Source organism: Cervus elaphus, chromosome 6 (assembly GCF_910594005.1).
Source record: "Cervus elaphus chromosome 6, mCerEla1.1, whole genome shotgun sequence".
NCBI classification, from domain to species: Eukaryota; Metazoa; Chordata; class Mammalia; order Artiodactyla; family Cervidae; genus Cervus; species Cervus elaphus.
In genome coordinates, this window is record NC_057820.1 from 2,024,840 (window position 1) to 2,050,543 (window position 25,704).

A 25,704-nucleotide genomic window follows, 5' to 3' on the forward strand; every position below is an offset into this window, starting at 1 on the left:
TTTGTCATGGCTTTTCTTCCAAGGAATAAGTGTCATATAATTTTAGATGTAAATGTTTCCAAGTATGCATTACTGTAACTTCCATCCATGTGTTTTAGATTTTTTTCCATTATTTATTGTCCAAGTGTCAGCTGGCCCCTGTGATTTGTGTCCTGTGTTTGGCTGCATGCAGGACACATCCGGATTTCAGATCTTGGCTTGGCCTTGGAGGTCCCAGAAGGGGAGAAGATCAATGGAAGAGTTGGAACACTGGGCTACATGGGTACGTGACCGGCCTCCCGGTTCTCCCCGCACTCCCGGCCTCAGGACGCAGAGAGCTGACCGTGTGGAGGGTCCTGGGGTCGTCCTGGCCACTGTGGGGTAGCGTGGTGGTATCTGAGGTCTGTACCCGCCCCCACCTGCCCTTATCACCTGGGGCAGAGCCAGGACGGGACAGTGGCCTCCTCGCTGTCCTCGCTGGCTCCACACACCCCTCCTGAGGGTGACCAAGTCATTGCAAAGGCTTCGTGAACCAGAGGCCAGGTCTTGGGTCAGCTCCGAGCAGGGACCGCCTGACTCTGCCCGAGCAGGGGGCCCCCGATACGAGTGAGCTGGGGGCCTCTGCTGAGTCTTGCACTGACCTTGGCGTCCACTGTGGCTGCTGGGGCCTTAGCCTGGGGGCCTGGCTCTGCCTGATGGGGGGGGCGGTCCTCCCACAGAGCACCGTTTGCCACGGTAGTTACTCTGCAGCGGTTCACTTCATACTCTGAACAGTGGGAACTGTTTCTGATAACAGCTTTGCTGAAATATAATTCACATACCATAAAACCCACGAATGTTCGTTTTGGCCATTCCACAGCAGCGTGTGGGATCTTAGTTCTCAATCAGGAGTCAAACCAGCGCTCCCTGCGGTAGAAGCACGGCCGTGTCCACTGGACGCAGTCCGCCCGTCTGAAGTGTACTGTCCAGGGGGTCTCAGCAATAGGCAGAGCTGTGCAGCTATCAGCCCTGATTTCAGAATCTTCTCATCCCCTCAGAAAAGACGCCGTGCACCTACTAGCAGTTACCCAGCTCCTCACCTTCTCTGCCAGCCTTGCAGCCACTAATGGACTTTCCGTCTCCACGGACTTGTCTGTTCTACCTCATCTGGGTGGACACACTGTCTGGCCTTTTGTGTCTGCCTTGTTAGCTTCACGTTTCCAGGGTTCATCGTGTAGAAACAGACATTAACTTTTTTTTTTGTTTTGTTTCATTTATTTTTATTAGTTGGAGGCTAATTACTTTACAGTGTTGTAGTGGTTTTTGCAGTTGTTTGCCATTCAGCACAAGGACGTTTAACTGAAATCTCCTGTATTTGTTGTGCAGCTCCAGAAGTTATCAGCTCCGAGAGCTACACATTCAGTCCCGATTGGTGGGGGCTCGGCTGTCTGATATACGAGATGATTGAGGGCCGCTCTCCATTCAAAAAATACAAAGAGAAGGTCAAGCGTGAGGAGGTGGAGCGGAGGGTGAAGCGAGAGGCGGAGCAGTACTCTGAGAAGTTCTCCGAGGACGCCAGGTCCATCTGCAGCATGGTGGGTCGGGGTCGGGCGGGGCGGCACGGTGGGGAGCGCAGCCGTCCGTCAGTCCGGTCGGGCTGAGCAGGGGCCTCCTCTCGGGGGCCCTGGTCACTCAGAGCAGAGCAGAGGTCACTGTTTGCTGTCCCCGAAGGTGCTGCTGGAAGGGCAGGGCAGGCCGGGTCCTGGCCAGCCTCACGGGACACTAACAGGCAACAGACCCTTCGGGGCCCTCTGCAGCGCCTGGCTCAATGGTGGGCCACGCGCCTGCCACTGTGGCCGCAAGAGCAGGCTGAGGGTAAGCTGCTCAAGGTCCTAACAGTTGTGGAGAGTAGTAGAACTCGAACCCATGTCATCAGAGTCCAGAAGTCAGGTATGGCACTGGGTCTGATCTCAGTGGTAACTTGGGGTGGAGGAACCTCAGGGGTTGTGGCCTCGCCAGTTTAGGCTCAGCATTTTGGCTTTTCCCAGCTGGGAGGTGTGCCTGGTCCCCAGGGCGGTAGGGTGCCCTTCCAAGGCAAGGCTTCTCCCTCTAGGATTAAAAGGGTGTCCTGCTCCAACCAGGGACCCAGGTACAGGTAGAGTTCGCAGTAAGGAGAGAGAGAAGCGCTCCTTGTCACTTACTTCTCTTAAGCCAACATGAAGGGTTTTCTGAGCAAACTTTAAACTTCGTTTGCATTCAGGAGGGTTTATTGAGAATCCCCACGGGCCCCTGCCCAGCAGTGAGTAACAGGGGCAGTAGTCTCACCCCTTCCACGCTCTTGCCTGGTGCCCTCATCTGCTCAGGGCGGGTGGGTGGGCTGTGAGGCCTGGCTCTGCCTGGGGGAGCGGGAGGGGCTGGCTGTGGGCGGAGGGCAGGGGGCAGGGGGCGATGGGCCGGCACAAAGGAGGGGGCCAGCCAGGGCTTTGCGGTGATTCGGGTGGGGGTCTCGGCCCTCGGTGCTGGCAGAGTGGGTAAGGAGCGGGGAGGCATCGCCTGCAGGGTTTGGGAGCTGGGGATGGGTGGGGAGGGGGTCCAGGAAGGGGGAAGGGCCGGGCCAAAGCCTCGGTGTTCAGAGGTGTGCAGGCCTGGGGCAGGCCCAGCTCTCTGCGTCTGTGGAGGGGAGTGGCGTGGGTTCTGGCTGAGAGCCGAGGCCGCAGGGCAGGCAGCCTCCCTGGGAGGCGCCAGGGCAGGTGCCTGTGGCGCTGTCCTGCTCGTGCCTGCGCTGCCGACACGAGACGCCTGAGCTCACAGCCGGTGTTGCCCCCAGGACCCTGTTTGCAGGGGCTGGTCCAGCCCTTGGCATCTCCTCCCAGCCCCTGGCCTTGGCCAGGTTTCCAAGGTCCAGATCTTTGTTGTGTACCTTTGAGCCGAGGCAGATCTTTTTGATTGAAAATTGTGGAAGAAGGCCATTTGATTTTTGCCAGTAATGGGTGGGCATACCTCATTTTTATTGTGCTTCACAAATAGTGTGTGTGTTTGTTTTGTTTTTACAAGTTGAAGGTGTGTGACAACCCTGTGTTAAACAAGTCTGCATAGGCATGCGTGTGTGTGCTCAGTCATGTCCGACTGTTTGCGACCCCATGGACTGTAGCCCTCCAGGCTCCTCTGTCCATGGGATTCTCCAGGCAAGAATGCTGGAGTGGGCTGCCATGCCCTTCTTCAGGGGACCTTCCGACCCAGGGATTGAACTTGCGTCTCTTGCATCTCCTACATTGGCAGGCGGATTCTTTACCACTGAGCCACCAGGGAAGCCCCTATTGCTACTGTTTCCCCAGCAGCATTATCTTTTAATTATGTACTTTTTTTTAAAGATATAATGCTATTGCACACTTAATAGACTATATCTGGTCTTATCACTTCATGGCAAATAGATGGGAAAAAATGTGGAAACAATGTCAGATTTCATTTTCTTGGGCTCCAAATCAATCAGGATGGTGACTGAAGCCACGAAATTAAAAGACAGTTGCTCCTTAGAAGAAGAGCTTTGACCAACCTCGACAGCTTATTAAAAAGCAGACATCACTTTGCCAACAAAGGTCTGTCTAGTCAAAGCTATGGTTTTTCCAGTAGTCATGTATGGATGTGAGAACTGGACCATAAAGAAGGCTGAGCACCAAAGAATTCATGCTTTAAACTGTGGTGTTGGAGAAGACTCTTGAGGCTCCCTTGGACAGTAAGGAGATCAAACCAGTCAATCCTAAAGGAAATCAATGCTGAATATTTATTGGAAGGACTGATGCTCAAGCTGAAACTCCAGTACTTTGGCCACCTGACGGGAAGAGCCAACTCACAGGAAAAGACTCTGATGCTGGGAAAGACTGAGGGCAGGAGGAGAAGTGGGCAACAGAGGATGAGATGGGTGGATGGCATCACTGACTCAATGGACATGAGTTTGAGTGAACTCCGGGAGAGGGTGAAGGACAGGGAACCCTGGTGTGCTGCAGTGCATGGGGTCACAAAGAGTCAGACATGACTGAGCAACTGAACAGCAATAATAATATAAACATAACTGTTATATGCACTGGAAACCTGAGAAATCCGTGTGACCTGCTTTACTGCAGTACTCACTTAGCTGCTGTTGCCTGGATCCAACCCTGCCATCGCTCAGAGGTCTGCCTGTGTAAATGTATAAGTAAGGAATACTTTTGAAGTCTATTAGATTTAAGAATTACAATTTTTAGAACTAGGTTTGCTAAATTTTTGTTTCATCTGAGGTCCTTAGTGATCTGTTTAATGAATAAATTAAAGTGGTTTCTAATTATCCATGTCACTTGGCATGGAAGTGGTGTGTCTGAAGTTCCCAGACAGCTTCTATTTCTTGAGAAAATATCCCCTAATTTTTACAGGGTTAAACTTTTCTTAACGATTTATTTAGTCAACTTTTAACTTTTTTGATAGCTCAGAGGCAGAACTTTAGTTTGAACTCCTTTTGGAAGCGTTACGTATTTTAAATTGGTAAAATCTGCCGTGATGAGGTTTGGTTTATTCTTTGAAATCTGAGTGACTGTTTCATTGGAGGCGCTCTTTGCCTCCCTCATTCTTTGGCCATGATTGTGGAGATTCGGGGGTTTCCTTTTACCCTGGGAGCTTTGGCTGACTCATGTATGCTCCTCCACAGTTACTCACCAAGGATCCTAAGCAGCGCCTGGGCTGCAGGGGCGAAGGGGCGGCTGAAGTCAAGGGACACCCTGTGTTCAGGGACATCAACTTCAGGCGACTGGAGGCCCACATGTTAGACCCGCCTTTCCACCCTGATGTAAGTGTGTTGCCAAGGGCAGTGGAGTGGCCTGTCCTCTCTGGCCCTCCGGCCCCTCTGCCGCCCGAGCTGCAGCCACGCTCCCGGGTCACTGCCCTGCCAGGAACCTCGGCAGCCCTGACCCTCCCCAGCTACCCCGCAAGGGCCCTTCCCTTGTCATGGCTGGCACCCTTGCTTCTTTAGTCCTGAATGTGCCTCCCCACGCCGGGTCTCACCAGATCCTGGCTCAGCGCTGCGGGCCCTGGAGTGGCCCTGGTGAGTGTGCTGTGGGGCCATAGAGGGTTACGTCCCCAGAGCCTGGCGGGGCCTGCAAGCTCGGGGCTGGGAGAAGCGTCCCCAGGGTGGCCCTGGGCTACCGAAGGCGAAGTAGGAAGTGTGCAGATGGGCTCACTCTGTAGGATATGATGAACGTGTCGTTGTTCAGTTGCTCAGTCGTGTCCAACTCTTTGCGACCCCACGGACCGCAGCAGGCCAGGGTTCCCTGTCTATCACCAACTCCCAGAGTTTACTCAAACTCATGTCCATTGAGTCAGTGATGCCGTCCAACCATCTCATCCTCTGTTGCCCACTTCTCCTCCTACCTTCAGTCTTTCCCAGCATCATGGTCTTTTCCAGTGAGTCAGCTCTTTGCATCAGGTGACCAAAGTATTGGAGCTTCAGCTTCAGCATGAGTCCTTCCAGTGAATATTCAGGGTTGATTTCCTTTAGGACTGACTGGTTTGATCTCCTTGCTGTGCAAGGGACTCTCAAGAGTCTTCTCTAGCACCACAGTTCAAAAGCATCAATTCTTCAGCACTCAGTCTTCTTTATGCTCCTACTCTCACATCCACATATGACCACTGGAAAAACCATAGCTTTGACTATCCAGACCTTTGTCAGCAAAGTGATGTCTCTCCTTTTTAACATGCTGTCTAGGTTTGTCATAGTTTTTCTTCCAAGGAGAAAACGTCTTTTAATTTCATGGCTGCAGTCACTGTCCGCAGTGATTTTGGAGCCCGAGAAAATAAAATCTCTCACTGTTTCCATTGTTTCCTCAGCTGTTTGCCATGAAATGATGGAACCAGATGCCATGACCGTAGGTTTTTGAATGCTGAGTTTTAGGCCAGCTTTTTCACTCCCCTCTTTCACCTTCATCCAGAGGCTCTTTAGTTCCTCTTCGCTTTCTGCCTTAAGGGTGGTGTCATTTGCATATCTGAGGTTATTGATATTTCTCCTGGCAATCTTGATTCCAGCTTGTGCTTCATCTAGCCTGGCATTTCACATGATGTACGCTGCATATAAGTTAAATAAGCAGGGTGACAATATACAACCTTGATATTCTACTTTCCCTATTTGGAATCAAGTCTGTTCCAGTTCCCTATTTGGAACCATGTCCAGTTCTAACTGTTGCTTCTTGACCTGCATACAGGTTTCTCGGGAAGCATGTAAGGTGGTCTGGTATTCCCATCTCTTGAAGAATTTTCTACAGTTTGTTGTGATCCACAGCAAATGAAGTCAATGAAGCAGAAGTGGGTGTTTCTCTGGAACTCTCTTGCTTTTTCTATGATCCAGCAATTTGATCTCTGGTTCCTCTGCCTTTTCTAAATATAGCTTGTACGACTGGAAGTTCTTTGTTCATATATTGTTGAAGACTGACTTGAAGGATTTTGAGCATTACCTTGCTAGCATGTGAAATGAGTGCAGTTGTGTGGGGGGTTGAACATTCTTTGGGATTGCCCTTCTTTGGGATTGGAATGAAAACTGACCTTTTCCAGTCCTGTGGCCACTGCTGAGTTTTCCAAATTTGCTGGCATATTGAGTGCAGCACTTTCATAGCATCATCTTTTAGGCTTTAAAATAGCTCAGCTAGAATTCCATGATTTCCACTAGTTTTGTTCATAGTAATGCTTCCTAAGGCCCACTTGACTTCATGCTCCAGGATGTCTGGCTCTAGGTGAGTGATCACAGCATCGTGGTAATCTGGGTCCTTAAGACCTTTTTTGTACAGTTCTGTGTATTGCTGCCACCTCTTCTTAATCTCTTCTGCCTCCGTCAGTACATACGGTTTGTGTCCTTTGTTGTGCCCGTCTGTGCATGAAATGTTCTGTGATGAACCTGAGTTGTGCCATTAAAATCGTTCTGGCTCTGCAAGTCAGGACTCACTGTGTTTATGTGGAATGTGCTGTGGCCGCAGCTTGATCTTCTGAGTGAGTCCTTGCGAAATGTGGTTCCTGAGCCTCGGTTCCGGGCCCCAGAGTCTCGGAAGAACTTGCTTGGACTCGCTGCAGCATGAGGAAGCTGGCGGGGCCTCTCGGAGCCTTTCCCACCGGGCGCTGGGCACTGCCAGCCACGGGGCGTGGAGGCCGGCCAGGCGGCCATCCTGAGGCAGAGGGAGGGCACGCCGGGCGGTGCGCGGAGTGAGGGGCAGAGGCGCCGCGCTTGTCCTGGGGCTTCTCCTGCACATAACCGGGGGCCGGGGCCATGAACAGCGGCATCCGAGACGGGTGTCGGGCGGTTTGGTGTGGGGCGGGACAGGGTTCTGACCTACAACCTCAGTGCTCCCCGTGGTCCCCTCTAGAGCCTCCTGAGGGCCACCCCCCTGGGGGCTCCCAGCTCCTCGTCTGGTGGGATGGCCAAGTCCTAACCAGGAACCCGGGGGTCCCACCCTTGATTCCCACTTCAGAGGCAGTGGCCCTGGGTCCCACGTGCCCCCAGCTATGGGTGCGGGCGGGGCTGCGGGCCTGGCTCCTCTCCCAGCTCAGGGATGGTGCTCCAGCAAGAGCATCCTGTCCGCCCTTCTCCATCCCCGGCCTCTTCTGTGACCCAGATTCCATGCAGGAGAGAGGGGGCCATCTGGGGCCTTGTGGCCGAGCATGGTAGGTGAGCAGGGGCCTGTGGCTCTGAGAATTAGGAGGGTGCGGAGCATAGGCGCGCAGCTGTGCACGCCTCGGCGTCCTGGGCTCATGAGCGCGCTGGAGGCAGCCCTCAGCCACGCCTCTGTTCCTGCCGACAGCCGCAGGCGGTTTACTGCAAGGACATCTTGGACATCGAGCAGTTCTCCGCGGTGCGGGGCATCCACCTGGACAGCACCGACAGCGGCTTCTACAGCGAGTTCGTCACGGGCTGTGTCTCCATCCCCTGGCAGAACGAGGTGCTGTCCCCGCGGTGCAGACCGCAGCTCCTTACTGCCCCCGAGACATGAACAGCTTCTGCTTTGAAATAGCTCTCTAGCTGCTTTGCACACACACCCATTTATGTGTGTGCGTGTGCGTGTGTGCATATTTGGAGGTAAAATTACTTGAGGACCTGCCCCTGGCACCTCAGGGGGGGGACGGAGGTGGCTCTGGAGTCTGCTGGGCCTGAGGTTTGCCAACCTGAGTCCTGCTCCCTGAGTTGCCACAGGTTCATGCTTTGGGGGGTCACATTGGCAGCCACATGACCTACCCCAGGAGGAGGTCAGGAAGCGGGGGTAGTGGGAACCAGGGATAGGAGCAGAGTGGCTGCTGAATGCTGGGCTGGAGGCTGGGGGGGACGTGGACCTCCGTCACTTCTCTGTCCTGCCCTTCTGTGGTTGCAGATGATCGAGTCTGAGTGTTTCAAGGACATCAATGAAATTGAAAACGAGCCAGTTTTAGAGCCAGATGAGAAGACAGACCAGCACGTTCCCAGGCCTCAGAAGAGAGGCTTCTTCTACAGACTCTTCTCTAGAGGGGTAAGGGTGACGGTCGCTGTGTTATATTACTTTAGTGTGACCTATTTCAAGGTGTATTTCACCACGGCAGAGCTGTCTTTGTTCAGCGTTCTTTTTGCAGTGCCTGTTCTGTAAGATGATGTACACAGTGTACAAGCTACCCATGTGGTGTGTTTGAGCCCAGTGAGAAGAGCCTTCACAGGGGTGTTTGCTGTTGGTATGAAATCTGTCCTGATCGCAAAAGAAGAAATGGCTCCAGCACTTGAAGAGAGACCCCACAGTCCATGACAACGCATTTTACACTTGGCTCGTGAAGCATCATGAAGAACCAACGTAAAAGAATGGAGGTCCCTTCCGTTTCTGCCCGGTGTTGTTCGGATTCTCAGAGCTGGTGCGTCACAGGGAAAGCTGATTCTCTTTTGAACGTGGAACAGTGTTTGGAGAGGCTTTCCGTGGTAGCATTAAACTCAGGAATGGTTTCCAAGTCTCCTTGGACCAGTGGATCATCCTGCCGTATACCCTGTCCGTTCCAGAGGGATTTTGCCTCCGTCATCCACTAAACCTCTCATCCATCGTGTCTCAGTATAAACCCAGAGAGTGCGGCCAGGCCTCCTCTCAGAACTGGGGCCTGGCAGCAGTTAACCCGAGCTCATCTGGGTGTCTCGCGTCGCTCAGTGGGAGTCATCGCTGGGTCCACGCTGTGGGGGCCTCACAGACAGTGAGGGGAACCCTCCACACAGTCATACAGAAGAAGCCGTCCACCCCGCATGCTCAGAGGGGCTCAGCTGGGCAGTGGGCACGGGATGGGGCGAGCCGTACGAGTGGGGGAGCGGGACGCACCAGCGCCCTCTTCTCTGCTGAATCGAGCATCCTGCGCCACGTGAAGCACATGGGAGGGGACGGTTAAGGGTTTTGCTTGCCTGAAAGTCAGCACTTCCTCCCCCCAGAGTTTTCTCTGCACTTAAGTTTTCCCTGGTGGCTCAATGGTAAAGAATCCACCTGCAATTCAGGAGACCCAGGTTCTTTCCCTGGGTTGGGAAGATCCCTCAGAGAAGGAAATGGCAACCCACTCCAGTATTCTTGCCTTGAGAATCCCATGGACAGAGGAGCCTGGTGGGCTACAGCCCATGGGGTCACACAGAGCCGGCCACGCCTGCACGCACACGCACGCACACACGACGCAGGCAAGCCCCTCGCACGGGAGGGGCCTGACCGGCCTTCTGCCTCTGTTGCAGGGCTGCTTCAACGCACACTCCAGCAAGAAGAAGCTGGCGTCCTCCAGACGGTGAGCACGCGCTGTGCGGCCAGACCACACCGGAGCACGCGCCGGGGCCCCGTCCCACCTGGGACCCACAATAAACGTGTGCGACTCACCTTACACGGCTCGGGAGTCTGTCCTGTTTTCTACGTTCATGCCTGAACTGGCGTTTCACTAAAGCTGGATTGAACCAAAGGCCACTTGAGGACTTGGGACGCCCGGAAGTCCCCGGGTGTGGACGCCCTGTGGTGTGTCCCCACAGAGAGGGGAGGGGAGGCCTGGAAGGGGCCCAAGGTCCCCCCGCCCCCGAGCTCCTCTGGGTGTGGGTGAGTGGGCGTCAGCATGGGTTAGCAGGTCTTGGCTCTTTGCATTTGTGTTCCTAGCTCCTGTGCCTCCTGCTGAGATTCTGCTGCCCACCGCCTGTGGGGCGTCTCAGGGTGCTCCTGGCCGCCCTCGGAAGGAGGGTGTTTTCAGGACCCTGAGGCTGGGGTGTGGCTGTCAGGCTGGAAGCGTGTCTGTGAGTCTCCCGGGCTGGGGGCCCAGAGCCACTGGTGCTGGAGCTGGGCAGGGGGGTGGCCTGGTGTGCGCTGCCCTGGCAGGGCCTCCGGGGGCCAGAGCTCCAGCTGACGGGGAGAGCTGGTTGGGGGAGGAGGTGGAAGCCTCCTGGGTCCGGTGACCCTGCTGTGGCCCTGGGTTTGCCGTCAGTCATCCTCACTGTCCTCCGGCTTGCTGGGGGGCTCTTGCTGCCTGCTGTGTGGGATCCAAGGCCCCGACCTTGGAGACCTGAGCCAAACAGCAGGGACTTGGTCTGGAAAATCCTCATTATAAAAAAGGGGGGAGAAAAAAAAAAGGGGGGGAGAGAAAGGAAATCCTAACAAAAAATTTGAAAAGATTTAAGTATAGTAGAGTATGTGATTACAAATACAATAAACCTACAAATTAATAACAAAATCAGAACACAAAATGGCCCTGGCTAATAGCCTCTACTGAAGTCTTCTTGGGCTTAGGACGTGATGTAATGCAAAGCTGCAGGACCTCGAGAAATGAGAAGACTCACATACCTGATGGATGGGATAAACCTAAAGCGCAGTGCTCCAGGAGAAGATGTACACTTTTAGTATCAGCAAAACTAAGTGCCCCAAAATAGATGGATTTGGCCTCTAACTCAAAAGGATTGGAAAATACATTTAGGAAAATCAGAAAAAAAGAAAGAAAGTAATAGCTATAAAAGAGAAAAACTACAGCTTAAATGATAAAGACATTTGTTCTCAAAAATCAATAAAATAGATAAATCAGTATCTAACCTAATCAAGAAAAATAAAAGGGGAAAATACAAATACACAAAGTTACAAGAGTAGTAAATCAGAGAGATAATAAAAGACACAGAATACTATGTACAATTTTATGAAAATAAACATAAAACCTGGATGAAATGCATTTCTAGGGAAACATAATTTACCAATATTAACCATAAGTAGAATAGAAAATCTAGACAGACTAATTTCAGGATAAGAAATGAAGTTGCCAAAGTACTACCCTTTAGAAAATCACCAGATTCAGATGACCTGACAGGGAATGTTAGCAAAACTTTGAGGAGCAGGTAAATTTCAATGGCATTTAAATGTTCCAGAGAATACGTAGAAAAAGAAGAAAATTTCCCACTCCTTTTTATAAAGCAAGTATAAATTGACACCCAAATCTTACCAAAGACCTTATATAAAAAGTCTATACCAATCTCTTTTATTAATACAAAGTCATTAAAATATTACCAGAATCTTATCCTTAAAGGGCTTCCCTGGTGGCTCAGATGGTAAAGAATCCACCTGAAGTGCGGGAGACCTTAGTTTGATCCTTGGGTTGGGAAAATTCCCTGGAGGAGGGCATGGCAACCCAGTCCAGTGTTCTTGCCTGGAGAATCCCCATGAACAGAGGAGCCTGGCGGGCTACATACAGTCCATGGCGTCGCAAAGAGTTGGACACAACTGAGGGACTAAGCTCATTATCCTTAAAATATTGTCGAACAGAATATTTATTAGCCTTAAAATATCATCAAACAATCCAGCAACACATTATAAAGTATCACATCAAAATGCTGGGTTTATTTTAATAAGAGATGGATGATTCAATAGCAGGACATCCAGTAAAATAATAAATCATGTTAATAGATCCAAAGGAAAAATAGGTAATTTTCATAAAGGCATTTGACCAAATTCAACTCACTTTTTTATAGTCAATAAAATGGAGTTGACGTTTTCACAACACTGGGTTTGGGGTGCTGACCCCTGCATGGTTGAAAATTAGCATATAATTTTATTGTCAGTCCTCTGTTCTATATTTGTGGTTTCACATCCATGGATTCAATCAACTATGTATGCTGTGGTATTTATTGAAAAAAATCCACATATAAGTAAGTGGACGTATGCATTTCAAACCCATGTTTTTCCAGTGAAAGTGAAAGTTGCTCAGTTGTGTCCAACTCTTTGCAATCCCATGGACCATACAGTCCATGGAATTCTCCAGCCCAGAATACTGGAGTGGGTAGCCATTTCCTTCTCCAGGGGATCTTCCCAACCCAGGGATTGAACCCAGGTCTCCCACATTGCAGGCGGATTCTTTACCAGTTGAGCCACCAGGAAAGCCCCAAGAATACTGGAGTGGGTAGCCTAGCCCTTCTCCAGGAGAACTTCCTAACCTAGGAGTCAACCTGGGGTCTCCACTGCAGGCGGATTCTTTACCAGCGAGCTACCAGGGAAGCCCTATGGTTTTTTTCAAGGGTAAACTTTAAACCAGTCAATACTTCTTTAGCATCAAAAAATACATTTGTCACCCAGAGACAGCATCTTACCCGAGGAGGGTTTACTCCGGAGGCACTCATGATAAAATGAAGAATAACAGAAGGATGGCCACCCTCAATAGCACCCTATTCCATGTTTATAGGAGGAACTTCCCTGTACAGCAAGGGTGGACCACCCTCCTGGTGAACACATGTCCAGAGAGTGAGCAACTGAGAGCCCGGGGAAGGGGGTCCTAGGGAGGTGAGCCAGATGCCAGGGCTACTCCTGTTCGGGGGGCTGGGAGCCCTGAGACGCCTGAAAGGCTGAATTAATCTTGGGGCTAGGAGAACAAAAATCTGGTCCAGGGCATGCCGAGATTGGGGTCCCAGTCCACACTCCACCTCAGGGTCCAGCCCTCAAGAATAAGGGTGACCTGGAAGTAAACCTAGCTCTCTAAAATGGATGGCCCAGAGGACTCCAAAAGTGGAAAGTGGGTTAAGATGACCAAGGACTTCTAACGTCCCAAGGAGACTAGCATTGCAAACAGAAATCTTGCCCAGAGGAAGAAAGCGCCTTAAGCTACAAATTACTTCTGCAATGATTTTCAGATACAATGTCCAGTGTGTAATCAAAGACAAGCACGCGCATGAGATGAGGCAAAAGGACAAACTTAGCAGACACTACACACAAAAACATCCCCTTGGAGGCTCTAGATAATGGAAATATGAGAGACACAGACACTTTAAAAATGTTATTTATTTTTACATTATGGCTGCGCTGGGTCTTTGTTGCTTTGCTCGGGCTTTTCTCTAGTTGCAGCGAGAGGGGGGGCTGCTCTTGGCTGTGGTGCGAGGGCTTCTTATTGCCCGAGAGCACAGGCTCTGGGCGCTTCGGCGGGAACCCCCATCCCCTGCACTGGCAGGCGGGTTCTTGTCCACTGTGCCACCAGGGAAGTCCAAGACTCTTAGACAGCTGTGCTGACTGTGTTCAAGGGGGAAACTTGCAAAGCCTGACAGTTTTGGCAGGAAACTAGACACTACAGCGTGACACGGCCACTTGAGGAAGACACATTCGAGCCGGCTTCCCTGCCGGCTCAGGGTTACGCGCTGTCCTGCAGTGAAGGAGATGCAGTTTCCAGCCCTGGGTCAGGAAGATCCCACGGAGAAGGAAATGATAAGCCGCTCCAGTATTCTTGCCTGGGAGATGCCCATGGACGGAGGAGCCTGGTGGGCTACAGTCCATGGGGTTGCAAAGAGTCAGGCACGGCTGAGCGACAGCACCAAGGAAGAAAACAACCCTGCCATGGAAGACCAGAGATGGCAAGCAGGAAGGAAGAGCAATGAAAGTGGGACATCTGTCAGTCAATTTAAACACCAGCTGACTGTTCAGAACAACAGTGACTGTGTCTATGTCTTCTGCAGTGTATGTATTTACATAGAATTAAAATATGTGGCAATAATACTCTCTAAAGTGGAAGAGGATCCCCTGGAGGGGGGAGGTCGGGTGGGAGACCACCGAGGCACCGTCAGGGGCTGCCAGTCCGCGCGCTGCTCCCAGTCCTCGCGACTCTGCCTCACGGTTTCCTTTTCTGGCCTAATGCCCTACCCACAGTGAGCTCCTACCTGGTTTTGGAATTCCGGCAGGTGCCGGCCCCCTAGCTGGAGTGTAACTCATTTGTGGGAAGTGTTGGGCTTCTTTACTTATCTCCTTTATTTCCTGGGCAGAAGTGGTCGCAAGTTGGTTGGTACCCTTTCATTTTCAGTTCCCCACCCAAACCTCCTCTTTTACATGGTTTGTCCCCTGAATAGTACACACTCATTGCTAAAGATTTGAAAAATACAGAAATGCACCTAAATTAAGATATAAATCTCCTGTAATTGCCATGCTCAGAGTCACTGTTACAGACTTAGTGATCAGCTGTCTCTCTCTCTCTTTTTTTTAATTATTTATTTGGCTGCACTGGTTCTTAGTTGTGGCATGCAGAACCTTTAGTTGTGGCATCTAGTTTCCTGGCCACGGACTGAACCCAGGCTCCCTACACTGGGAGCACCGAGTGTTAGCCACGGGACCACCAGGGAAGTCCCCAGTGCATATGTGTGTTGCTTTGCTTTAAAAAGGGTGGGGGCCAGGTTACAGGAGTGTAACCTGCTAGTACACTGCACACCTTTTTCTGTGCCATGAATGCTCTTCTAAAACAGGATCTGGATAACTGCAGTTTTGTCATATGGATATGTTGTGCTTCAGTTAGCCAAGCTCTGTCCAGCGTTTGCTTGTTTTTCTTTTTGTCCTAAATGTTGCTATAATAAGTGACCATCCTGACAGAAACATGATTCTCTCTTGAGGATACATTACTGGGAGTGTATCTGCTGTTCAGAGGCATTGTCCATCTTAAGGCTTTGGAACTGCTTTTCAGTTGCTAAGTCGTGTCCAGCTTTTTGCAACCCCACGCACTGCAGCACGCCAGGCTTCCCAGTCCTTCACTGTCTCCCAGAGTTTGCTGAAATTCATGTCCATTGAGTCGGTGATGCCATTCAACCACCTCATCCTCTGTCACCCCCTTCTCCTCCTGCCCTCAATCTTTCCCAGCATCAGGGTCTTTTCCAGTGAGTCAGCTCTTCGCATCAGGTGGCCAAAGTATTGGCGCTTCAGCTTCAGCATCAGTCCTTCCAATGAATATTCAGGACTGATTTCCTTGAGGATTGACTGGTTTAACCTCCTTACAATCCAAGGGACTCTCAAGAGTCTTCTTGAGCACCACAGTTCAAAAGCATCAATTCTTTTGCTCTCAGCCTTCTTTATGGTCCAACTCTCAGGCTTCGGTGACAACAGGCCAAATTGCCTCCCCAGCTGTGTCATCTTTGATTACTCTGGGACTATGCCAAACTTTCCCTTGATTAAAAAAAAAAAAATCTGCCTTCTTGACAGTTTCTTTTAACAGGCATTCCAGTAAGGTTTTTTGTCAGGATTATAGTAAATTCTCGGCAGATGATATTTTTTTGGGGGGGATGTGGACCAGTTTTAATGTCTTTATTGAATCTGTTAACACAATATTGGTTCTGTTGTTTATGTTCTGGTTTTTGGCCATGAGGCGGGTGGGATCTTAGTTCCCAGACCAGCGGTCAAACCCACACCCCCTGCATTGGAAGGTGAAGGCCCCTGGACCAGCAGGGAAGCCTCTGCAGACGAGCGTTGTCCTGCCAAGGCCAATGCGGCCTCACCTGTTGCAGCGATATCAGTTCTCAGTGGCTCATAACGGTCAGAATCTCCTTCAGGAGCCCATACACAGTATACAGTATGATCCAACATCAAAGTGGCTTAAGCAAAAATGGAGTTACATTTCTCTCCTATAGGTGTTTGTCTGTGGGAAGTCCAGAGCTGGTCCAGGCAGGCTGGAATAGCATCTGCACCCAGTCCTCCCACCTCCATCATCCTGGGACGTGGCTTTCATCCTCATGATCCAAAGTGACTGCTCAAGGGCCAACCACTATGTCCCCATTCCCAGTAGAGGAAGAAGACAGGTGTATCCCTTGCTTTTAAGGGGTACCCATCACTTCTGCAATCAGCCAAAACTTATTTAGTCACACAGCTACAGCCAGCTGAAGGGAAGGAGGGAAATGCAGTGAAAAACAGCCCAGATAGAACTGAGGTCCTGGTACTGAAGACCTCAGAGTGGCTACAGGAGACAGCTGTGCTACATACTGCGATGGGCTGAGTTGTGTCCCCTGGAAATTCACACGTTGTGTCCTAACCCCCAGCACCTCAGAATGTGACTGTAGTTGGAGAAAGGGTCTTCAATGGTGTGATTAAGATAAAATGAGGTCATGACGGTGGGCCCTAATCCAATATGACCATTGTCCTTATAAGAAAAGAGGATTAGGACCCAGACGTGCATGAATGGGGGCTCCCCAGGTTTCTCAGCTGTAAAGAATCTGCCAATGCAGGAGACGTGGGCTTGATCCTTAAGTTGGAAAGATTCCCTGGAGAAGGAAATGGCAGCCCACTCCAGTATTCTTGCTTGGAAAATCCCATGGATAGAGGAGCCTGGCGGGTTATGGTCCGTGGTGTCTCAAAAGAGTCGGACGGGACTCAGTGACTAAACAACAAAAACGACAATGCGTAGAAGGAAGAACATGCGAGGATGCAGGGAGAAGACGGCCATCTACACAGCAAGAAGAGAGGCCTTGGGAGGAACTAGCCTGCTCACACCTTGGTCTTGCAGTTCAGCCTCCTCCAGGATGGCGAGAAGATAAATTCCTGCTGCTGGAGCCTCCCAGTCTGTGGGGCTTTGTTATAGCAGCCCTAGCAAATGAATACACTTATCTGTTGCCAATTACATGGTGGCTCAACCACATAGGATGTCACAGCTGTGGATCAGGACTCTGGGCACAGCTTAACGCGGTCCTTCACCCCCTGGTCTCCTGAAAGCCTGCCTTCAAGTACCATCTGCCTCTCACCTGAGAGGTGGACGGGGCAGCGATCTGCCTCCAAGCTCCTGGGACGTTGGCAGGATTTCGTCCTCCCTAGGCTGCTGGCCACCTGGGCCTCCCACCATGGCAGCTGGCTTCAAGAACGTGTGTAAGCTGAGAGGGTAAGGACCGCCAGCTGGAGGGAAGGCTCAGTCCTCTGTAACGTAAACCCAGGAGCGCCACCTTTGCCCATTACACTGTTAGAGGCGTCAGTGAACATTCAATTAACAAGTTAAAAAAAGAATTTTATTCAAACTAGGGGATGTATGTATACCTATGGCTGATTCATGTTGAGGTCTGACGGAAAACAACACAATTCTGTAAAGCAGTAATCCTTCAATTAAAAAAAATTTTTTTTAACTTGAAAAAAAATAAAGTGAAGATTATAATCCAGGAGACAAACTCTCAGAAGCTTTGAGAGAGCCTGTTAAAAGCCCAAGGCACAATCCTATACACTTTTGAGACAAAGGATCATACATCAAAGTTCACTAAGGATATAGGTAAACTCCTACTAACTGAGCAGCAAGTCATTACGACCCCCTACAGAGCTGGGAAAGAATGCTAATCCTGTAACAAATTGCACTGCTAGGTCAGAAGGAAGGTTGATCTTTGCAGTCCAGGCAGCTCTCCCGTCTTTGAGGAGGTCTGGTTAATGGTTAAGGCGGACAGCACAGAGAACTTTCCATTTGACCTTTTTTGTCTGACCTTAATATGTAAACTTTAATCAGAAGCAAGCCACCAGTGACCGCCCACACTCAGGGTACTGCCAACCACAGTACCTGACCGCCTGGAGCCCAGCCACTGCAGCCTGTCCTGTGGACAAGGGCTGTTAGTATATACGTAACATCAGGGAACCGGGACCCCAAGGCTGGCGGCATGTTGCTCTGAGGTCCCTGCCCTGAAGGGGGCCATTGCTGTTCCCCTGGGGACAAGGTTTCCTGTGGCAGTGCTGAGTTTCCACTCACCTGGCTGCTTTGGGAAAACAGGCTCTGAAATCAGGTGGAGATGTGGCTGGTGGCCCAGAACAGGGGACTTCTCCTGGGGGTCACCCACGTGCCACCCCTCTGCTTGCTCTGGGCGCCCCCTCCAGGTGGTGAGGCTCTGGAGCCCCGGGCCCGCCCACGCAGCCGGCCTCGGCCAAGGAGCGGGACACCCTCCTCCTCGGTCAGGCGGTCATGCCGGTGGGGGACCTCTGGGGCCAAAGCTGCTTCTCGGTATACCAGCCACAGCCTCTCGGGGCAGCAGGCGCAAACCAGGCAGGTTCTGACCAGCCGTGCCAGCCCCAGGCCCCTCGGTTCTTCCTTGGGCTGCGCAGTGACCCTCCAGGGATGTGCTCGTCTCCGGGGAGCACACCTGGGCTCCACCTGAGAGTGCCCTGGCTCCGCCCGAGGCGCACCACTTCCCCCTCTCTCCTCTGCAGGGCTGTCCCGTGAGCGCTCCCTCCGCCCCGGACGCTGAGTGTGCAGGCTCTCCCGCGGGGTCTCCGGCTCCGAGCCCGTGGCCGGCCCGCCCTGCCACCCGCGGGCATCACCCGGGGGCTCCTCTCCTAGCGGGTTCTCAGTCAGCGAGCCGGAGGCTCAAAACCGCCGCGGCCCGCCCCCGCCTCGCCCCTCGCCTCGCCCCACCCCTCACGGCGGCGCCCCGCCCCTCCGCGCCCCGCCCCCTTTCCTCGCCCCGCCCCCACCGCACCTTGACCCGCCTCGCCGCGCTCCGCGCCCCGCCCTCTCCGCGCCGCGCCCCTAGTTCTCTCCTGGGAGGAGCGCGCTGATGTCCGTGGACTCGGCGGCTCCAGAAGGCGAGACGGCGGGCGAGGAGAGCCGGGCGGGCGCCGCGTCTGGCCATTGGCGGAGGTCGCCGCCTCCGACCGTCAATCCCGCCGGCCTGGCCCCGCCCTGCCCGACGGCGGAGCGTCGCGGGGCGTCAGGCCGAGGGGGCTGCCGGGACAGACCCAAGATGGCCGAGCGCCTGGGTTCCGTTCCTGCTCTCGGCCCTGAGTCTCATTCATTGCTACGCTGCTGAGCGGAGCCGTGAGCCAGCCCGAGGGCTCCGGGCTCTGTCCCCGCGGGGCGGCAGGCCGCCATGGCGACCCTGGAAAAGCTGATGAAGGCCTTCGAGTCCCTCAGATCCTTCCAGCAGCAGCAGCAGCAGCAGCCTGCGCCGCCGCCTCAGCCGCCTCAGCCCCCTCAGCCGCCGCCGCCGCCGCAGGCGCAGCCGCCGTCTCAGCCACCCCCGCCGCCGCCGCCGCCGCCGCCGCCGCTTGGCCCGGCCGCGGCCGAGGAGCCACTGCACCGACCGTGAGTGCTGACCCGCCGCAGCTCGGCCCCAGCCCTCCTCTGCCTTCGCCAGCCTCCCGCGGAGGCACGGAGGCGGCCCCGGCCATCTGCCCTCCCAGCTGCCCAGTTTGGGGAGGAATCAGGGTTGCGTTGTGAGCAGGACTCGGCCGAGCCGAGGCCGCGTCCAGCGCCCCCTCTCCTGCTCTGAGGGGAGCAGGGCTGCGCGGGAGCTGGGCACTCCGCGAAGAGCCGGGAATTTGGAGCCCGAGTGATGCGGGGACAGTAGTGACCTCATGCCCGGGGACGTCGGACTGGAGGGCGGGGGAGCGCGCGCGGTCCAATGGGGAGCCTCTGGCGGGGCCCCCTTTAAACAGCCTGGGAGTCAGTCGGGCCTGTCTTCCAGCAGCCTCAGGGCTTTTCGTTTAGTTCGCGGGTCGCAGCAGAAGAATGAAGTGTCGGGAAGAGACCGGCTTGTCTCAGTTCAAATCGGCCTGCAGGCCCCTTAAATGAGCGGTGGTCGCCCCGTAAGTGTTAACTTAACCTAGATGGTTGTTATTAACACAGGAGACTGTGTTAATACAACACAGTACAACACATACAACGGACTTCAATACTGGAAAGAGTGAACTGAAGTTTATTGCTTGTCTGCTATTGGAAGTCAATCACGGCTTGCTGAGGGAGAGGTTAATCGCCCGGGCGAGTAATGTACATTTCACGTGCATCGCAGTCATACTGTCCAGAACCTGGATGGGTGTCTGCGGACAGTCTCCTGTCGCAGACATCCTGGTACTGTTCGGCTGCTTGTGCTAGGGAAATTTTCGAAATAGAAGAGAGACCATTTGATGTCACCTTCTTACAGAACCCGAGTACTTTTCCCTGAAGTCTTGGGTCTTCCGCAGAGGTGAGGGTGTGCCCTGCTACAGTTCAGGCCTTTCACGTGCGGGCATTTTATTTCTCATCTGGATTTGTACAAGAAGGCATTTAATGAGGACAGTTTTTGGGAAGCAGCCCCTTTAAGAAGTTCCCCTTAATGTTAAAGTGGATTCATTTTTAGTAATGTTTTCATCTTTGTTTCTGATACCATTCCTTGCTGTGTCCTGAGGTTTAATCAGGAAATGAGTATTTGGGGAGTCATTTTGGCTTATCTGTTAAAATGTAGCAGTAAAGCACTTTTTCTGTTAAAAGGTGAAAAACCTGTTTGGATACTTTGAGAAAAAAGAAAATCTTTTTTTAACGACTTGACTTTTCTTTGCAGCAAATAACTGTGACCCATTCCAGACTTAGCATAGTGCTTCTCCTTGGAGGTAGAAGTCAGAAATTCAGGCATCTCGGCATCTGGTGGCTCTTGTATACGAACAGGAAGCACTAGGCAGGGCTCTGGGTGGGAAGGAAGGTCTTACTGCCATCCCTCTCTGCTGTTCCGGCACTTGGCCACTCTAAAATTATACTTTCTGTTTCTTATGCTGATTTGACAGAACCTGAATATGGTATCATCTTCAAAATATGGATGTGAAGAGGTTTCTTTCTTAAGCCAGCTTGGCAAAGTATTTAGTCTGTCATCTTTGCATAAACAATACATTAACATGATACAAATTCCTAAATTGCAGACAGGTAATTAAAATGTCTCTCTTCTGTTCCTTTCTCCTGAGTACCTCACTCTGTTCCCAGAGGCAAGCACTGTTACACTTCTTCCTTGTGTATCCTACCTGGTATAACTTGTGTATATATATGGATAGACTTTAAATTTTTTAAAAACAGAAATATTTCAGAATAGCAGCTTTGAAAGGTTCTTAGTATGCTCTGAAATCAACTACATTTGGCTTAATTATAGTTATAAAATGCATAAATATATTTTTATGTACTTGGCTCTTGAGAAAGCAAATATTCATTAATTTTGAGTAACAAACTCCCTGCCTACAAATTTGGATCTTAGCATTTCTGTTCATGTGCTTCAGCTGAAAAATCCCTTCCCCACGATAAGATCGGCCAAAAGCAATGAGAAAGGAGCTGTTCTGTCTTTATGGTTCTTGCTCTCTGTGGGACTGCAGTGGCACCAGCTGAGCCTAGGCTCCAAGGAAGGATCTGAGTGCCTACTCGGGGCTCAGTGTGTGGATGCAGGGGTTCTGCACGGTACCGGCTACAGTCAATAGAAGGCTGGCGTGCAGGGGAGTACCAGAGCTTGGCAGGGTCCTCACTGCAATTATGAGGCAGTTGGCATTGGCCTTTGGCACTTTTTCACTCTCCTTCATATTCCCTCCTAGTTTTTCCCTGACTTTAACTATTTGCTGAACATCTAATGAGTGCCAGCCAGTTCCTAAATAGGTGCAGTGCTACAGCCTTGAACAGATAAAGCTCTGCCCTCATGAAACTCACAGTTTAGTGAGGGACATAGACTGTAAACAGGGTACATAAGTAAAACACATAGTATGTTAGATAGCGATAAATGGAGGAGGAATGACAGCAAAACAGGGAAGGGGTCTAGGAAATGTCAGGCTTAATAAGGTAGTGACGGTTTTTAGATAGGATGTCCAGGGAAGGACCACTGAGCTGGTGGCTTTTGAGTAAAGACCAGGCCCAGGGAGCAGGTCCAGACTTCCTGAAGAGGACTGGCGAGGTGGTCGGTATGGCCTTTTGAATTCGGGAGAGGAGACTGTCAGTGGGAGCTGAGGTCCAAGAGGTAGAGAGAGTGCCTCGCCAGATCAGTAATCCCTTCCAGATGGAGTAAAGACTGTGGCATTTACTCTAAGTGAGGTGGGAAGTCATTGGAGGGTTTGGTCAGAGGAGGGGAGGATTTGAGTTCCGTTTTAAAATGAATACTGGCTGAGAACTGAGTTGGCGGAGAGTCTGGGCAGCAGCAGGAAGCCAGTTAGGAAGTTGGTGACGTGATCAGGTGAGAGATGATGGTGGTGAATTCTGTCAGGCTGTTGGCAGTGGCAAGGTGGGAAATGGCTGAATTTTGAAGGTAAAACCAACAGGACTTGTTCTTCTCTGCTGAGCATTGTTTAGCCATAGTTGGTGTTATCGTTTAGGGTTACATTCAACTGCAAATAGCAGAAAACTCTTCTGCAGTAACTTAAACAGGTAAGAGTTTATTATAAGACAAAAAGAGGTCAATGTGAGGAAGTTCCACAATGATTGGTACCCAGCTTTTTTTTTTGTACTTAACTTGTAAGTCCCTGTCCTCATTCTTTCCCATTTTTTAAGTTGAATTATTGTCTTTTTATTGTTGAATTGTGACAGTTCTTCATAATATTCTTGGTAACAGACCCTTGTCAGATACACGATTTGTGAAATGATACTCCCTCTCTTGGGTTGTCTCCTCACTTTTTTTCCCTGCACTGCATGGCTTGTGGGGTCCCAGTTCCCTGACCAGGGACAGAACCCAGGCCCCCGACGGTGAAAGAATGGAGTCCAACCACTGAACCCCCAGGGAAGTTCCCCCCAGACAGGCTTTTTAAAAAAATATTTTTAAGATGTGTTTATCTTTGGCTGTGGTGGGTCTTTGTTGCTGCATCCAGGCTTTTCTCTGGTTGCAGGGAGTGGGGACTACTCTTCCTTGCGGTGTGCGGGCTTTAGGAGTTGTGGTGCATGGGCTTAGTTGCTCTGAGGCATGTGGGATCTTCCCAAGCCAGGGATTGAACTGGTGTCCTTTGCGTTACAAGGCAGATTTTTAACCACTGGACCACCAGGGAGGGTCTTCCCCACCCCCCCATACAGTCTTGATTTCTGTTAATTTTATATCACAATTTCAAGTGACATGTGAGTCCTCCAACTTTATTCTTTTCAAGATAGTTTTGGCTACTCTGGGTCCCTTGCGTTTCCATTTAAACTGTAAGAGCAGATTGTCTGTTTCCATGAGGAAGCCAGCTGGGATTCTCTGATGGGGATTGTTTGGAATCTGTGGATCAACTCGGAGAGTATTGATGTCTCATCAACATGAAGTCTTCTGATTCTTGAACACTGGCCCACCCTTTATGCATGTGGTCAGACAGTCAGTGTTCCAGGCTTTGCGAGCACATCTCTAGCTGCCGTTCAGCTCTGCCACTGTGGATCAGAGCAGCCAGAAGCTCCAGGGAGATGAACAAGTGTGCCTCTGTTCCAACAAGATTTTGTTAATGACGTGGAACTTTGAATTTTGTGTCTAACTTTCCCATGTCATAAAATATTATTCTTTGATGTTTTGTTTTGGTTGGTTTTTTTTTTGGTCAACCATTAAAAAATGTAAGAACACTTAGACTGTCCAGGACAGGCAGGCTCTGGTTTGCCCCCCACCCCGGATTAGATATGCTGAGACCACTTTGGGGAAGTGTTTCTTCTTCGGTTGCTTTTTCTTAACTAGTTTAAAAAATTATAAAAATTACACACATATATTGTAACAGCATCTTCAGCTAGCACAGAAGATGACAAGCAAGACTTCCTCCCTGGCTGTCCTAGCCTTATTCTCTGAAAATAACAATTAAGTTTCCTTTCTCTGACGTTTTAGTGCATGTATAAGTCTTTTCTTTTTTTTTTTGCTCACTATATTTTTTCACTTAGCAATATATCAAAGATGTTGTTTCATAGCAGTACATGTAATTCTTACTGGTTGTCTATGCAGTACTGTAGAATTTCTTTTTAAAAGAGGACTCACAGAGGTGTAAAGGCAGAGGTCTTCCCAGTGCTGTCCACATTCAGAGGCCCCACCCTATTGCCTGTGGTCCCTGCAAGGGAGCCCGCCACTCAGTAAACCACAGACAAGACTTGCCACGGATCCTTGCTGCTCAGCGTGTGGTTTCAGGGCCAGCAATTCAGTATCACTTGGGAGGGTATAAGAAGTACAGAATCTCTGCCCGACCTTAGACCTACTGAGTCAAGAGTCTGCATTTTAACAAGGTTTGTGAGCAGTTTATGTGCACATAAGGCTTGAGAAGCTCCGCTGTCGATGATCAGGTCCTATCTCTCTGATGTTATAGTATAATATAAAATATAATTAATACAATAATGCCATCTGCATTTGGGAGGGAAGACTTAACGGTGCTCACGGTGCAGCTGTAGCTGAGGCGGTGTGGTTTCTCTGTCCTCGGCCGTGGGGCGTCTGTGTGGCTGTAAGTAGGTTGTAACACTGCCCAAGGAGCTGTGGTGGCATTAAGAGCCCCGGCTGCTGGGGCCGGGGCCTTACGTGGGGACTGGACGCGGCGACCCGGAAAGACTCCTTTCAGCCGGGCGCCTGTTGCGTGCCAGGCCCTGTTGTGGGCCCTTGGGTTACAGCGGTGACCAAGGGCTGGTGATAAATCCCATGGAGAAACACGAGACAATTTGGGGGAGTGGGGCTGTGGGGTGTGGCTTAGGGTGTGAAGCGCAGGGAGGGAGCGGGCTGCGCGGGTGTCTGAGGGAGGAGCGTGAGGAGGCCGGGAGAGGAGGGGAGGGGAGGGGAGGGGCAGCCCGGGCTCCGTGCCCCAGTCTGAGGACTCAGGATATTCCCCTGCCCAGATACACACTTGTGTTGTCAAACGAGTGATGTAATTTATGATGCTCAGCCACTGCCAGATGCTGGTGCGAAAGAAACTGGGTCACTTTGTCGTCACTGGTGGGACTTAGAAAGGGGAGAGCTACTCTGGAAAACAGTTTACAGCAGTTTCTTATAGAACTGAACTTTCGATTACTGTATGATCCGGCCGTAGCACTCCTGGGAGTTTGTCCCAGAGAAGTGAAAACGTGTGTTTACACAAATCTGTGCACAAGTGTTTGTAGCAGCTTAACTCATAGTAGCTCCAAACCAGAATCCACTTAGATGTCTTTCAACAGGTTATTGGTTAGACTCAGTTCAGTTCAGTCGCTCAGTCATGTCTGACTCTTGGCGACCCCGTGAACTGCAGCACGCCAGGCTTCCCTGTCCAGCACCGACTCCCATCACTTCATGGCAAGTAGATAGGGAAACAGTGGAAACAGTGGCTGACTTTATTTTTTTGGGTTCCAAAATCACTGCAGATGGTGATTGCAGCCATGAAATTAAAAGACATATACTCCTTGGAAGGAAAGTTATGACCAACCTAGACAGCATATTAAAAAGCAGAGACAATACTTTGTCAATAGAGGTGCATCTAGTCAAAGCTATGGTTTTTCCAGTGGTCATATATGGATGTGAGAGTTGGACTACAAAAGCTGACCGCAGAAGAATTGGTGCTTTTGGTTAGACTTCTGAGCAGTAGAAAAAGGAACAAGCTCCTGATAACACAGGTAACAGCTAAGGTGAATCTTAAGGAGATTGTGCTAGTGAAAACAGCCAATCCCCAAAGGTGAGGATTGAGACACTTCTCAATCCTCAAACACTTCTCACTGTTTGAGAAGTGAGCGTGAAAGTTGCTCAGTCGTGTCCGACTCTTTGTGACCCCATGGACTATATAGTCCATGGAATTCTCCAGACTGGAATACTGGAGTGGGAAGCCTTTCCCATCTCTAGGGGGTCTTCCCAACTCAGGGATCGAACCCAGGTCTCCCCCATTGCAGGCG

General features: G+C 51.1%; 2 protein-coding genes and 1 long non-coding RNA gene across 9 annotated transcripts in view; 2 read left to right on the top strand and 1 right to left on the bottom strand.

Moving 5' to 3' along the window:
* The window catches only part of GRK4 (G protein-coupled receptor kinase 4), a 57,312-nt gene extending 47,486 nt beyond the window's left edge, over positions 1-9,826 (top strand). The window contains exons 11-17 of one of the 5 annotated variants that reach the window (XM_043906036.1): positions 173-262; positions 1,345-1,553; positions 4,637-4,774; positions 7,767-7,904; positions 8,331-8,465; positions 8,566-9,324; positions 9,680-9,826. In XM_043906036.1, the coding sequence (XP_043761971.1) occupies positions 173-262; positions 1,345-1,553; positions 4,637-4,774; positions 7,767-7,904; positions 8,331-8,465; positions 8,566-8,622 (767 nt within the window). In that variant the 3' untranslated portion in view covers positions 8,623-9,324; positions 9,680-9,826. The remainder of the gene's footprint in view (positions 1-172; positions 263-1,344; positions 1,554-4,636; positions 4,775-7,766; positions 7,905-8,330; positions 8,466-8,565; positions 9,325-9,679) is intronic. The other 4 variants (XM_043906034.1, XM_043906038.1, XM_043906035.1 and 1 more) reach the window with 4 other exon arrangements.
* A 3,388-nt stretch (positions 9,827-13,214) lies between these two features.
* LOC122696278 lies at positions 13,215-18,524 on the bottom strand. Its single transcript, XR_006341725.1, has 2 exons — positions 17,908-18,524; positions 13,215-13,773 (listed from the first exon to the last, which is right to left on the bottom strand). It is a non-coding gene; the product is annotated as an uncharacterized LOC122696278 (long non-coding RNA).
* Positions 18,525-18,874: 350 nt separating this feature from the next.
* Positions 18,875-25,704, top strand: part of HTT (huntingtin) — a 124,398-nt gene continuing 117,568 nt past the window's right edge. For all 3 annotated transcript variants that reach the window (XM_043906045.1, XM_043906047.1, XM_043906046.1), the window contains exon 1: positions 18,875-19,236. In XM_043906045.1, the coding sequence (XP_043761980.1) occupies positions 19,022-19,236 (215 nt within the window). In that variant the 5' untranslated portion in view covers positions 18,875-19,021. The remainder of the gene's footprint in view (positions 19,237-25,704) is intronic.